Source organism: Oncorhynchus kisutch, linkage group LG20 (assembly GCF_002021735.2).
Source record: "Oncorhynchus kisutch isolate 150728-3 linkage group LG20, Okis_V2, whole genome shotgun sequence".
In the NCBI taxonomy this organism is placed as follows: Eukaryota; Metazoa; Chordata; class Actinopteri; order Salmoniformes; family Salmonidae; genus Oncorhynchus; species Oncorhynchus kisutch.
In genome coordinates this window covers 50,078,830-50,094,550 of record NC_034193.2, presented here as the reverse complement: position 1 = coordinate 50,094,550, position 15,721 = coordinate 50,078,830, and the positions used below count along the sequence as shown (strand labels likewise).

The window sequence follows — 15,721 nt, the reverse complement described above, 5'->3', positions numbered from 1 at the left end:
TGAATGTTGTACAAGCAATCATTTAAACCGATCAATGAAGTGCCAAGACAAAATGTGTTTCCTACTTTAGAGCAGGGGTGTCAAACTCATTCCATGGAGGGCCTAGTGTCTGTAGGTTTTTGTTTTTTCCTTTCATTTAAGACCAAGACAACTACTGTAGGTGAGGGGAGTAATTAGTGGCCTTAATTCAGCCATCAAGTACAAGGAAGGAGTGAAAATCCGCAAACACTCGGCCCTCCGTGTAATGAGTTTGACACGTGCTTTAGAGTAAGGGCTGTCAAACCTGTCAGGATCTCAATTAGAGAATCAACCAGACCTGAGTAAATATCTGCATTCCAAATCAACCCCTAGCTCCTACACCTACCACTTAGTCACTTATGGGCATTTGAAATGATCAGATAGGGTAAAGCAATATGTTAATTGCTTCACCTTGCCTTCTGATAGGCTGGATGCAATTGTGGCCATATTGCTTATCCCTATTAAATCCTTGTGTTTAGACCAAGGTGTAGGATTTAGGGGTCAATTTGGAAATAGAAATTGAATGTAGTTCAGTGGCTGACAGGTGTCCTTAATTAGCCAACGACATTAGAAGGGTCTGGGATTCCTTTAAAAGGAGCAACCAAACATCTGGCAAATATAGTAAAAGGGATATTCTGGTAGGACATATGCCTACCATTAGTTCTGAATACTGGTGAGGTTTTGAGGGCAAAATGGCCGTGATGATTGGAATCGCTTTCAGGTATGTTTTTAAGTATTGATTAAGTTTGTTTCCCTTGTCCTTCAGGTGTTACAGGTAGCAATGTTTATGACATACATTATTTTTCCTTAAGCATTTCTTGGCTTTGTTGCCTGCTAATTGGAGGGATAACGTGTTCTACATCAGAAGGTGAGTTCATTTCAAATAACAGCTACGCAGTTGCTTAACTTTCAAATGCTGGCATTTTACAGATTATATTTTTAACCTAGGTGATTGGTCTCCTGCACTGGATTCTAATGCAGCATGGCTCTATGCAGGATCACTTCGGTCTCTAGGATATGGCAATTATAAATCTCAAATGCAAGCGCAACAGAAACATCCGGCCGCCATCCTGCGGAAGGAACTGGCCCCCATGTCCCAGCAACCTCAGCAAGTGTGGTATCCAGTTCAATTGCCCCTGCATCAGAAGCAACTGGCCGCAGAAACTCAGCAGCAGAGGCAACCGACAACTGTGCCCCAGCAAGTGTGGCATCAAGCTCACATGCTGACACAACCACCGACCGCCGTGCCCCAGCAAGTGTGGCATCAAGCTCACATGCTGACGCATAAGCAACCGACCGCCGTGCCCAAGCAAGTGTGGCATCAAGCTCACATGCTGACGCATAAGCAACCGACCGCCGTGCCCCAGCAAGTGTGGCATCCTGCTCAAAAGCCCCTGCAGCAGAAGCAACTGGCCGCAGAAGCTCTGCAGCAGAGGCAACCGACCGCCGTGCCCCAGCAAGTGTGGCATCAAGCTCACATGCTGACGCATAAGCAACCGACCACTGTGCCCCAGCAAGTGTGGCATCCTCCTCAAATGCTCCTGCAGCAGAAGCAACCGACCGCCGTGCCCCAGCAAGTATGGCATCCTTCTCAAATGCCCCTGCAAACAACCGCTGTGGCCCCAGCAAGTGTGGCATCCTCCTCAAATGCCCCTGCAGCATAATCAACCGACCGCTGTGCCCCAGCAAGTGTGGCATCCTGCTCAAAAGCCCCTGCAGCAGAAGCAACCGACCGCCGTGCCCCAGCAAGTATGGCATCCTTCTCAAATGCCACTGCAAACAACCGCTGTGCCCCAGCAAGTGTGGCATCCAGCTCAAATGCAGCAGAAGCAACCGATCGGCGTGCCCCAGCAAGTGTGGCTTCCTCCTCAAATGCCCTTGCAGCAGAAGCAACCGAGCGCCGTGCCCCAGCAAGTGTGGCATCCTCCTCAAATGCCCCTGCAGCAGAAGCAACCGACCGCCGTGCCCCAGCAAGTGTGGCTTCCTCCTCAAATGCCCTTGCAGCAGAAGCAACCGAGCGCCGTGCCCCAGCAAGTGTGGCTTCCTCCTCAATTGCCCCTGCAGCAGAAGCAGCCGACCGCCGTGCCCCAGCAAGTGTGGCTTCCTCCTCAATTGCCCCTGCAGCAGAAGCAACCGACCGCCGTGCCCCAGCAAGTGTGGCATCCAGCTCAAATGCAGCAGAAGCAACAGACCAACGTGCCCCAGCAAGTGTGGCATCCAGCTCAAATGCAGCAGAAGCAACCGACTGCCTTGCGCCAGCAAGTGTGGCATCCTCCTCAAATGGCCCTGCAGCAGAAGCAACTGACCACCGTGCCCCAGCAAGTGTGGCATCCAGCTCAAATGCAGCAGAAGCAACCGACTGCCGTGCCCCAGCAAGTGTGGCATCCTCCTCAAATGCCCCTGCAGCATAATCAACCGACCGCCGTGCCCCAGCAAGTGTGGCTTCCTCCTCAAATGCCCCTGCAGCAGAAGCAACCGACCGCCGTGCCCCAGCAAGTGTGGCATCCAGCTCAAATGCAGCAGAAGCAACCGACTGCCGTGCCCCAGCAAGTGTGGCATCCTTCTCAAATGCCCCTGCAGCAGAAGCAACTGACCACCGTGCCCCAGCAAGTGTGGCATCCAGCTCAAATGCAGCAGAAGCAACCGACCGTCGTGCCCCAGCAAGTGTGGCATCCTCGTCAAATGCCCCTGAGGCAGAAGCAAACGACCGACGTGCCCCAGCAAGTGTGGCATCCTGCTCAGTTTCCCCAGCAGAAGCAACTGGCCCCTATGCCTCTACTGCAGAAGGAACCAACCACCATAACCCAGCAGGTGTGGCATCCAGCTCAAATGTCCAAGAATCGAACAGCCACTGAACCTCAGCAGAAGCCACCATCCACCACGCCAGCTCAAATTCCCCTGCAGCAGAAGCAACCGGCCACTGAACCTCAACAGAAGGAGCTGACCGCCATGCCACAGAAGCTACAGGCCTCCATTCTCCAGCAGCCTCCGCTCGTGTGGCATCCATCTCAATTTCCCCAGCAGAAGGAACTGGCAGTCGAGCCCCAGCAGCAGAAGGAACTGGCAGTCGAGCCCCAGCAGCAGAAGGAACTGGCAGTCGAGCCCCAGCAGCAGAAGGAACTGGCAGTCGAGCCCCAGCAGCAGAAGGAACTGGCAGTCGAGCCCCAGCAGCAGAAGGAACTGGCAGTCGAGCCCCAGCAGCAGAAGGAACTGGCAGTCGAGCCTCAGCAAGTGAGGTATCCAGCTCAAATGGCCCAGCAGCTACCCAACCCCATTCCTCAGCAATTATGGCATGTAGGCCAAATATCCCAGCAGCAACTGGCCCCATTGTCTCAGCAGAAGCACTACAAAAGAACTGAAGATGATGCCTCTGGTAGTTCTCAGGCCAGCATTGAACAGTCAGGTGTCATCCCAATCTCTTCCTACAGTTCCAAATCGCACTACAAGAATGGCAGAACTATCTTTTCACAAATCAGCTACACTCCTAGGGAGGCAATGCCTGTTGACAGTGGAAATGCTCCCAAGGACGGTTATGTTGGCATTGGTGCACCAAGCATATATCCAACACTAGTGAAGGATTCTGCAAGGTAATGTTTCACTTTAACCTGCTCTGAACTTTGCTCTCTGAATTTGAAGGACTTTGTACTAATCATATATCTATCAACAGGGAAATATAATGGATTCATCCTCTAGAAGCTCTAATGGTGAGTATTGTTTTTGACATTGGTTACTTAACATTCTGTGTTGCTGACACTGTTTGCATTTCTTTCTGCTTTTTAGACCAGGAAGTTGCTGGTGCTCTTGCTACTCTAGTGTGATGGAATCAATAAACAACTTACTTTAAAAAATGCCTTGTCTCTTTGAAATGTTTCATGTCCATTGCTTGCTAATTGAGAACAGGTTGTGTGCAGTCCGTAGTAAAAATGACTACTGTTCAGTTAATTCTTTGGTTTTCTTATCTTTTACATTTGCTACTGATTAAAATAAAAGCTTGGGTCTACATAAGAGCATTTGTGATGGGGTCAGACATTCCTCATATGTTCATACTTTAGATGTAGGCATGCATTGTATACAGTGAGACTGTCAGATAAATCCCTGATTGAAGAGCTCTGGGGAAGTGTACTAAAATGTCTGAAGCATTGAAGGTCCCTAAGAACAGTCGCCTCGATCGTTTATAAATGGAAGAGCTTTGGAACCACCAAGACTCTTCCTAGAGCTGGCCGCCGGGCCAAACTGAGCAATCGGGGGAGAAGGGCCTTGGTCAGAGGTTATCAAGAACCCGATTGTCACTCTGACAGAGCTCGAGAGTTCCATCTCTGCAGCACTCCACCAATCAGGGCTTTATGGTAGTGTGGAGAGGTGGAAGCCTCTCCTCAGTAAAAAGCACATCACAGCCGGCTTGGAGTCTGCCTAAAGACTCTAAAACCATGAACAAGATTCTCTGGTCTGATTAAACCAAGAATGAACTCTTTGGCTTGAATGGCAAGCGTCACGTCTGGAGGAAACCTGGCACCATTGAGTGGCCCAGCCATAGCCCGGACTTAAACCCGATCAAACATCTCTGGAGAGAACTGAAAATAGCTGTCCAGCAAAGCTCCACATCCAACCTGACAGAGCTTGAGAGGATCTGCAGAGAGGCATGGTAGAAACTTTCAATTCTAAATCATAACGCAAATGAAACCTAGAGTTCAGTTTATATAGCCATGGGGGAATGGAAAAGTTGTATGCATTTGGTTGTGAAGACTTTAGATTACATGTAAAAATAAAAGACAAAAGGAATACTAAAATAGCCAATGTATCGTGAAGTTGTATACATCACCCGAGGGGGGTCGAAATTGTCGTTCAACTGTTGCATATACATTTTTTTGTATCTAGATATTGTGTTATGTTAGAATGTCTAAACAACTATTGTATTAATTTGTCAGAAATATATAAATATGACAAAGTTTTACCTGCACCTGTATGCAGATGATACTGTTGTGTACTCAATTGCCCCGCCCTGCTGATCAGGCTCTATCTGATCTACATTAGGCTTTCATTATTTTGCAGAACACCTTTTGACTTTAAATTATTATTGAATTCATGGAAAACTAAGTATGTTTTCTAGAGTACACAAAAATGATTTTAATGATTGAAGTGTACGTACCTGGTACTGTGTATCAATATATACCTTAAGTTGTCTTTTTGAAAAACATGAATTAAGATGCTGAAAATAAAAGGGGCTTCTTCTATAGAAATAGGTCTGGCCTCTCGCTTAAAATAGTACAAAACAGATAATTCAATCAATGTTCTTACTGATCCTAGACTATTGCAAAATCATCTATATGAATGCAGCTGCCACTTCATTAAAGCCTAGAGCACTTTGTTTTATTATGGGTACAGGTTCAGTACACATCCCTGCATTCTCTATCATAAAGTAGGCTGACCCTCTGAGGTCACGTAGGTCAATTCGTTGCTCTCTTTGTCTTTATAAAGCTATTTTACATACTGTAAACTCCCTCTGTAGCTAACATCTACAATAACCATTAGATGTACGAGTCAGGGTTATCATACACAGTCTCATGGATTGCTAACTCTGGAAATTCCTTTGGTCTGTACAGAGTTCAGTAAATCAGCTCTTTGCCCCTTACTTGTGGAATAATCTCCAAGCTTCTCTAAACATGGATGTTTTGGTGTCTCTAGGTTCATTCAGACAAATCAAATGTATTTATATAGCCCTTTGTACATCATCATGTCAGGTAGTCCTGAGGCATGGTCCTAGGGCTCAGGTCCTCCGAGAGAGAGAAAGAAAGAGAGAATTAGAGAGAGCACACTTAAATTCACACAGGACACCGAATAGGACAGGAGAAGTACTCCAGATATAACAAACTGACCCTAGCCCCCCGACATATAAACTACTGCAGCATAAATACAGGAGGCTGAGACAGGAGGGGTCAGGAGACACTGTGGCCCCATCCGAGGACACCCCCCGGACAGGGCCAAACAGGAAGGATATAACCCCACCCACTTTGCCAAAGCACAGCCCCCACACCACTAGAGGGATATCTTCAACCACCAACTTACCATCCTGAGACAAGGCTGAGTATAGCCCACAAAGATCTCCGCCACGGCACAACCCAAGGGGGGGGGGGCAACCCAGACAGGATGATCACATCAGTGACTCAACCCACTCAGGTGACGCACCCCTCCCAGGGACGGTATGAGAGAGCTCCAGTAAGCCAGTGACTCAGCCCCTGTAATAGGGTTAGAGGCAGAGACAGCAAGGGCGGTTCGTTGCTCCAGAGCCTTTCCGTTCACCTTCCCACTCCTGGGCCAGACTACATTCAATCATATGACCCACTGAAGAGGTTGAGACCGAGTTTGCGTCTCTGACATGGGTAGGCAGACCGTTCCATAAAAATGGAGCTCTATAGGAGAAAGCCCTGCCTCCAGCTGCTTGCTTAGAAATTCTAGGGACAATTAGGAGGCCTGCGTCTTGTGACCGTAGCGTACGTGTAGGTATGTACAGCAGGACCAAATCAGAGAGATAGGTAGGAGCAAGCCCATGTAATGCTTTGTAGGTTAGCAGTAAAACCTTGAAATGAGCCCTTGCTTTGACAGGAAGCCAGTGTAGGGAGGCTAGCACTGGAGTAATATGATCAAATTTTGGGGTTCTTGTCAGGATTCTAGCAGCCGTATTTAGCACTAACTGAAGTTTATTTAGTGCTTTATCCGGGTATCCGGGGAGTAGAGCATTGCAGTAGTCTAACCTAGAAGTGACAAAAGCATGGATAAATTTTTCTGCATCATTTTTGGACAGAAAGTTTCTGATTTTTGCAATGTTACGTAGATGGAAAAAAGCTGTCCTTGAAATGGTCTTGATATGTTCTTCAAAAGAGAGATCAGGGTCCAGAGTAACGCCGAGGTCCTTCACAGTTTTATTTGAGACGACTGTACAACCATTAAGATTAATTGTCAGATTCAACAGAAGATCTCTTTGTTTCTTGGGACCTAGAACAAGCATCTCTGTTTTGTCCAAGTTTAAAAGTAGAATGTTTGCAGCCATCCACTTCCTTATGTCTGAAACACATGCTTCTAGCGAGGGCAATTTTGGGGCTTCACCATGTTTCATTGAAATGTACAGCTGTGTGTCATCCGCATAGCAGTGAAAGTTAATAATGACTTAAGGATAGGGGGCGGTATATCCCCTTTGGATGAATTGCGTGCCCATAGTAAACTGCATAAAAATCTGTCCTAAATTGCTAATATATGCATATTATTATTATTATTGGATAGAAAACACTGAAGCTTCTAAAACCGTTTGAATTATGTCTGTGAGTATAACAGAACTCACAGGGCAGGCAATCTTCCAAACTAGTTTTGGAATCCTGAAAGTTGGGGCAACTTTGACATCATCGCCCCCTCCCTTCCCAACCAGTTATGGATCTGGAAACACTTCCTATGTCTTACACTAAATGTCCTCATTCAGTAGAGCATTTAATGGTGCATATGCTGTGAACTTTGACCCAATGGGGTGAAAACCTGTAGGTGTCGCAAGGATTTTCATGTGTGTGAAGGCGCGCTTTGGACAGAGAGCTTCCTTTGTTCCAGTCAGCCCCAGATGAACTAGGATTGTCCGGTTGGAATGCCATTCGTTTTGTACGTTTATAACATCCTGAAGCTTGATTCTGCACTTAGTTTGACCAGTTTCGTCGACCTGTAATATGTAATTTGGAAGTTTTGATGCGCAATTATTCTGGACCAGAAGTAATTTTTGGGGCATTTGAGCTGAAAGTGGTAGCATATGCTACTACATGGACACTAGAATGGAACATTATGAAATAAAACAATGTATTGGGTAAGTATGACTCCTTCCACTACATTCTGATCGAAGACCATCAAAGGTAAGGGAATATTTATGTTGTAATTTTGTATTTCTGTTGACTCCAACATAGCGGAGAAATATTGTTACGTCTGAGTGCCGTCTCAGATTATTGCATAGTAAACTAATTCCGTAATGTTAAAAAAAATGTGACACAGCGGTTGCATTAAGAACAAGTGTATCTTTCTAACTATATGTAGAACATGTATCTTTAGACAAAGTTTATGATGAGAATTTCTGTTATCTGGCGTTATCTGGCGTAGCTTTCTATAATTTCTCCGGACATTTTGGAGAATTTTCTGAGCATGGCGTCAATCTAAACCGAGATTTATGGATATAAAATGCATATTATCGAACAAAACATAAATGTACTGTGTAACATGTCATATTACTGTCATCTGATGAAGATTTTCAAAAGGTTAGTGAATGATTTTTCTTTTAATCCTGCTTTTGTCATTGTATCTTTTGTTGGACAAAATGGCTACGTTTTTTCTTTGTTTTGGTGGTGGTCTAACATATATATATGCTGTGTTTTTGCCGTAAAACATTTAAAAAATCTGACACGCTGGGTAGATGAACAAGGTGTTTATCTTTCATTTGAGGTATTGGACTTAATGTTAATGTGTGGAGGTAAAATATTTCTACGAATATTTTTGCATTCCCTGCGCCACCGTTTGAGTTGAACGGGGGGGGGGGGGGGGGGTGTAGCTCCCGCTTGGGAACCATTAGGCACAACATTATGTTTTCGAATGATATCCCCAAGAGGTAAAATATATAGCGAAAACAATAGTGGTCCTAAAATGGAACCTTGAGGAACACCGAAATGTACAGTTGATTTGTCAGAGGACAAACCATTCACAGAGACAAACTGATATCTTTCCGACAGATAAGATCTAAACCAGGCCAGAACTTGTCCGTGTAGACCAATTTGGGTTTCCAATCTCTCCAAAAGAATGTGGTGATCGATGGTATCAAAAGCAGCACTAAGGTCTAGGAGCACGAGGACAGATGCAGAGCCTCGGTCTGATGCCATTAAAAGGTCATTTACCACCTTCACAAGTGCAGTCTCAGTGCTATGATGGGGTCTAAAACCAGACTGAAGCATTTCGTATACATTGTTTGTCGTGAGTTGCTGCGCAACAGCCTATTCTAAACCTTTTGAGAGGAATGGAAGATTCGATATAGGCCGATAGTTTTTTATATTTTCTGGGTCAAGGTTTGGCTTTTTCAAGAGAGGCTTTATTACTGCCACTTTTAGTGAGTATGGTACACATCCGGTGGATAGAGAGCCATTTATTATGTTCAACATAGGAGGGCCAAGCACAGGAAGCAGCTCTTTCAGTAGTTTAGTTGGAATAGGGTCCAGTATGGAGCTTGAAGGTTTAGAGGCCATGATTATTTTCATCATTGTGTCAAGAGATATAGTACTAAAACACTTGAGCGTCTCTCTTGATCCTAGGTCCTGGCAGAGTTGTGCAGACTCAGGACAACTGAGCTTTGAAGGAATACGCAGATTTAAAGAGGAGTCCGTAATTTGCTTTCTAATAATCATGATCTTTTCCTCAAAGAAGTTCATGAATTTATCACTGCTAAAGTGAAAGCCATCCTCTCTTGGGGAATGCTGCTTTTTAGTTAGCTTTGCGACAGTATCAAAAAGGAATTTCGGATTGTTCTTATTTTCCTCAATTAAGTTAGAAAAATAGGATGATCGAGCAGCAGTAAGGGCTCTTCGGTACTGCACGGTACTGTCTTTCCAAGCTAGTCAGAAGACTTCCAGTTTGGTGTGGCGCCATTTCCGTTCCAATTTTCTGGAAGCTTGCCTCAAAGCTCGGGTATTTTCTGTGTACCAGGGAGCTAGTTTCTTATGAGAAATGTTTTTAGTTTTTAGGGGTGCAACTGCATCTAGGGTATTGCCCAAGGTTAAATTGAGTTCCTCAGTTAGGTGGTTAACTGATTTTTGTCCTCTGGCGTCCTTGGGTAGACAGAGGGAATCTGGAAGGACATCAAGGAATCTTTGTGTTGTCTGTGAATTTATAGCACGACTTTTGATGCTCCTTGGTTGGGGTCTGAGCAGATTATTTGTTGCAATTGCAAACGTAATAAAATGGTGGTCCGATAGTCCAGGATTATGAGGAAAAACATTAAGATCCACAACATTTATTCCATGGGACAAAACTAGGTCCAGAGTATGACTGTGACAGTGAGTGGGTCCAGAGACATGTTTTTGCATGTTTTTGGACAAAACCCACTGAGTCGATGATGGCTCCGAAAGCCTTTTCGAGTGAGTCTGGACTTTTCCATGTGAATATTAAAGTCACCAAAGATTAGAATATTATTTGCTATGACTACAAGGTCCGATAGGAATTCAGGGAACTCAATGAGGAACGCTGTATATGGCCCAGGAGGCCTGTAAACAGTAGCTATAAAAAGTGATTGAGTAGGCTGCATAGATTTCATGACTAGAAGCTCAAAAGACACTTCCGCCTTTGCGGGATGCACGGGGGATATGGTCACTAGTGTAGCCAGGAGGTGAGGCCTCATTTAACACAGTAAATTCATCAGGCTTAAGCCATGTTTCAGTCAGACCAATCACATCAAGATTATGATCAGTGATTAGTTCATTGACTATAATTGCCTTTGAAGTAAGGGATCTAACATTAAGTAGCCCTATTTTGAGATGTGAGGTATCATGATCTCTTTCAATAATGACAGGAATGGAGAAGGTCTTTATCCTAGTGAGATTGCTAAGGCGAACACCGCCATGTTTAGTTTTGCCCAACCTAGGTCGAGGCACAGACACGGTCTCAATGGTGATAGCTGAGCTGACTACACTGACTGTGCTAGTGGCAGACTCCACTATGCTGGCAGGCTGGCTAACAGCCTGCTGCCTGGCCTGCACCCTATTTCATTGTGGAGCTAGAGGAGTTAGAGCCCTGTCTATGTTGGTAGATAAGATGAGAGCACCCCTCCAGCTAGGATGGAGTCCGTCACTCCTCAGCAGGTCAGGCTTGGTCCTGTTTGTGGGTGAGTCCCAGAAAGAGGGCCAATTATCTACAAATTCTATCTTTTGGGAGGGGCAGAGAAAAGTTTTCAACCAGCGATTGAGTTGTGAGACTCTGCTGTAGAGCTCATCACTCCCCCTAACTGTGAGGGGGCCAGAGACAATTACTCGATGCCGACACATCTTTCTAGCTGATTTACACACCGAAGCTATGTTGCGCTTGGTGATCTCTGACTGTTTCATCCTAACATCGTTGGTGCCGACGTGGATAACAATATCTCTATACTTTCTACACTCTCCAGTTTTAGCTTTAGCCAGCACCATCTTCAGATTAGCCTTAACGTCGGAAGCCCTGCCCCTTGGTTAACAGTGTATGATCGCTGGATGATTCGTTTTAAGTCTAATACTGCGGGTAATGGAGTCGCCAATGACTAGAGTTTTCAATTTGTCAGAGCTAATGGTGGGAAGCTTCGGAGTCTCAGACCCCGTAGCGGGAGGAGTAGAGACACGAGAAGGCTCGGCCTCTGACTCCGACTTGCTGCTTAATGGGGAAAACCGGTTGAAAGTCTCTGTCGTCTGAATGAGCGACACCGGCTGAGCATTCCTACAGCATTTCCTTCCAGAAACCGTGAGAAAGTTGTCCGGCTGCGAGGACTGTGTTCATCCTTTCCTACACTGCAATTACCCTTGCCTAACGATTGCATCTGAAGCTGGGCTTGTAGCACAGCTATCCTCGCCGTAAGGCGATCGTTCTCCTGTATATTATGAGTACAGCGACTGCAATTAGAAGGCATCATGTTAATGTTACTACTTAGCTTCGGCTGTTGGAGGTCCTGACGAACCATGTCCAGATAAAGCTTCCGGAGTGAAAAAGTTGAGGGAAAAAAACAAAAATATAAACCGTAATTAAAAAGTAAAAACCATAAAGTTGTCAGGTAGCAAAATAGGTTGGCAACAAAACGCACAGCAACACATAAACAAGTCTGCAAGTTGTGCCTGGAAATGACCCCCCTAAACCTGAATCTGAAATGACCTTTATGATCTTTCTTATCACTATTACTTTCGAGTTCTAATTCCCCTCTTTCAAAATCCCCAAGGTGAACAAATCTTTAACATTCATGATCCTTCACTATATTTATCCCTGAACCTCCCACAAGAACTACTGTCTATAGCTATTCTCAATGACCTTACTGCCAATATGAAAGTTTTATACATCGCTAAATACATTGTTGGAGACAGTTGTCATGTCTTTCGTTATGCAAACATTTGTTTATTAGATTATATTTCTCATTAAGAATAATGTTGTTTTAATTATATATGGCTCACGCTTTGGTCATTGTTCTCTTATGGGTCAATGATTTTAATTACAATATAGAAATGATGTTCTAGGCTCAATTACTTAAAAGTGCATGTGGTCCCACCCCTCCCATGTGTTCCCAGGTGCATATTTGGGAGCCCATATTCATTCAGGATGTAAGGCTTACTAGTTATGACAAATGTTAGGAAAACTTGGTTGTTGTAACAAAACAAAAAACAAAACAGCAACGTTTTATACTTTGACCACATCTTTTCACATACGTTTTATTTGGGTCTTTTTAATTTACTACGTTGATTGGCTCCAGCCCTTGGAGGCTCGGTGCATTTACAAAGACAAATAACACAATTCAACAATTGATGGATGGTGACAATAATAATGACATTGCCAGTAGTCATGTTAAGGTTTTCAACGTTCTATTGGTGGAGTTTATGGATTTGCATGTGGCTGTGCATTATATGGTGCCTGCATAGGAAAGAGGATCTGATCAAGCCTATTGGTATTCTTGATCAATTCTTGACCCAAAAGACACACAAGTGTTATGGGGTTAATTCCACATCTGCTTGCATTGCTTGGTAGTGTATTGTCATGGTATGAGACAACATAAATAATACAATTTCAGTAAAGTAAAAATAATTGATATTATCCTAAATTGAGAGATGAATAAAGAATGTGTTATCACATTAACATCATCAAAAATCTTTCAGAATGTACCTGTCTTCAGTATAGAATGACATGTATACAGATTATATTACAACTCTTTGTGTTTTGTCTTAATGACTGTTCTTTAGTAAATAGGAAACTCAACAGTGTGTTAGTCCAAGAAACATTAACTAGATAGTTGTTTTATGTTTGAGAAACCTTGAAATGAACACAATGAGAAGTGATTTTGTAACAACAGTTTTGAATGGGTAATTGTATCAAATATATATCATTGCATGTTTTAATTAGCGCTCATATAAACCTTTTTCATCACTGCCTTGTAAACCCATTCTTGTAAGTTGGAGCTACTGTACAGATTTGAGCACTTGCCAAGATGTTGACATTTCTGGGTATGTCTCACCTGTAACATAATAATAATAAATATTATGATGATAATTGTAATGTTGTTAAATTATTTGTTATAATATCACAAATCTGTCAATCAATCATATGTATTTCTTAAAAGCCCTTTTTTGCATCAGCAGTAGTCACAAAGCACTTTAGAGATACCCAGTCTAAAAATCTAAGACCCGTCAATGCATATGTCAAAGCACAGTTTTACATTATAAAGGAAACATTTTATAAACAATGGCAACACTGCCATGGTGATCTGAGCCTTGCTGTTGGAAAATGACGTTAGTATCCGACTTTTGGTTGTCGCAGATGCACCTCTACTGACTTTACTTCTTGACTTTGGTCTACAGTCAGTTGCTTTAGTCTTACCGCTCAAACGAGCCCTACTGTATGTTTGCCTCTGAAAAATGAAAGACTCAGATCATCAAAAGCATAACATGAGTGTTTAATTGGTGTCTGTCTGAAATCAGAATTTGTCTAAGATGTTGGCACTTGAGTTTATTTTTATTTTTACAGGGACAGTGCACATTAATCAACATTTCAGTAAAAGTGCCGGTTTTAGCCAGCCGGCTAATTTTCAACCGCAGTCCCTGGGCAGGTTATTAAAAACAATTACAATATAGACAATAGCAACATAGAACAAGCAAGACATAGCAACATAGGACAAGCAAGACATAGCATACAGACAGAGCATCATAGGACAAGCAAGACGTAGCATACAGACAGAGCAACATAAAACAAAAAGCAGCAAGACAAAATTCATAAAAGCAACAAAGTGTTTCCACACCTCACAAGCTACAGACAACATGGAGAGCGGCAACACACAGCTAGGGACCATGTTCACAAATCTGATTGACCTTTAGCCATGTCTTCAAGCATTTTGTGAAAGTGTGATATGTGGTGCAGTTATGTGTGTCTGATGGCAGTGTATTCCAGACATGGGAAGCTCTCACAGAGAATGCAGATTTACTAAAGGTGCTTTTCCTTAGGGGAACTATACAGTCACCTCTCATGGCAGACCTTGTGGATCTGCTGCCATATGTCTGGGTTTTCTGTTTAACAAAAATATTGAGTGGAGGGGGAGCCAGGCCATTGAGGATCTTGAATACAAGACATGCGTCGGTGTATTGCACAAGATTTTCCCAACTCAAGAGCTCACGCTTTCTAAGGATGTGACAATGATGATGGCTATTGGGCTTCCTATCAAGCACTTTGAGAGCCTGTTTGTAGACAGACTGAATAGGTTTTAATGTTGTACAGCAAGCTTGGGCCCAACTAGTCAAGCAGTATGTTAAGTGGGGGAGTATCATAGATTTGAAGTACAGTTTTGCTACCTCTGTAGTCAAACAATTTCGTATAAATCGGAAATTAGCTAGGTTGAATTTGGTTATTTGAATTACCTTTTTCACATGCTTTTTAAAAGAGAGGTTGGAATCAAGTATGATGCCAAGGTACTTAAAATCGGATACCACCTGGAGCTTCTCCCCTGACACATAGACATCTGGCTCAGTAGCATCTGTTGCCCTCTTTGTGAAGAACATGCAAACAGTTTTTTTCACATTGAGATGCAAACACGAGTCACTGAGCCACTTTGTAACCTGGACCATTACAGTAGTGAGTTCTTGTGCAGCTTGTTGTTTGCTCTTTGCATGCACATATATCACTGTATCATCTGCATACATTTGAACTTCAGACCCAGTACAGACAGAAGGCAGATCATTAATGTACAGGCTGAACAGGCAAATGAAACTGTTATCCATCGAATGTTGCTATGCTGAATGAAACACGCGGTTGAAAAGAAGGCATGTGTAAATTAAGGGTGCCTAACTGCTCATTCAGCCTCTAATCTTCAAATGAACCAAGTGAATGTTGTACAAGCAATCATTTAAACCGATCAATGAAGTGCCAAGACAAAATGTGTTTCCTACTTTAGAGCAGGGGTGTCAAACTCATTCCATGGAGGGCCTAGTGTCTGTAGGTTTTTGTTTTTTCCTTTCATTTAAGACCAAGACAACTACTGTAGGTGAGGGGAGTAATTAGTGGCCTTAATTCAGCCATCAAGTACAAGGAAGGAGTGAAAATCCGCAAACACTCGGCCCTCCGTGTAATGAGTTTGACACGTGCTTTAGAGTAAGGGCTGTCAAACCTGTCAGGATCTCAATTAGAGAATCAACCAGACCTGAGTAAATATCTGCATTCCAAATCAACCCCTAGCTCCTACACCTACCACTTAGTCACTTATGGGCATTTGAAATGATCAGATAGGGTAAAGCAATATGTTAATTGCTTCACCTTGCCTTCTGATAGGCTGGATGCAATTGTGGCCATATTGCTTATCCCTATTAAATCCTTGTGTTTAGACCAAGGTGTAGGATTTAGGGGTCAATTTGGAAATAGAAATTGAATGTAGTTCAGTGGCTGACAGGTGTCCTTAATTAGCCAACGACATTAGAAGGGTCTGGGATTCCTT

General features: G+C 43.6%; 1 protein-coding gene across 1 annotated transcript; it reads left to right on the top strand.

The window, feature by feature from the left end:
• The first annotated feature begins 507 nt into the window (after positions 1-507).
• Positions 508-3,868, top strand: LOC116355524 (mediator of RNA polymerase II transcription subunit 15-like). The gene is made up of 5 exons (XM_031799879.1): positions 508-739; positions 831-886; positions 967-3,605; positions 3,686-3,722; positions 3,799-3,868. Exons 3-4 carry the CDS (start codon positions 1,666-1,668, stop codon positions 3,693-3,695), a joined length of 1,950 nt encoding a protein of 649 aa, XP_031655739.1. The 5' UTR covers positions 508-739; positions 831-886; positions 967-1,665; the 3' UTR covers positions 3,696-3,722; positions 3,799-3,868.
• The last annotated feature ends 11,853 nt before the right edge of the window (positions 3,869-15,721 follow it).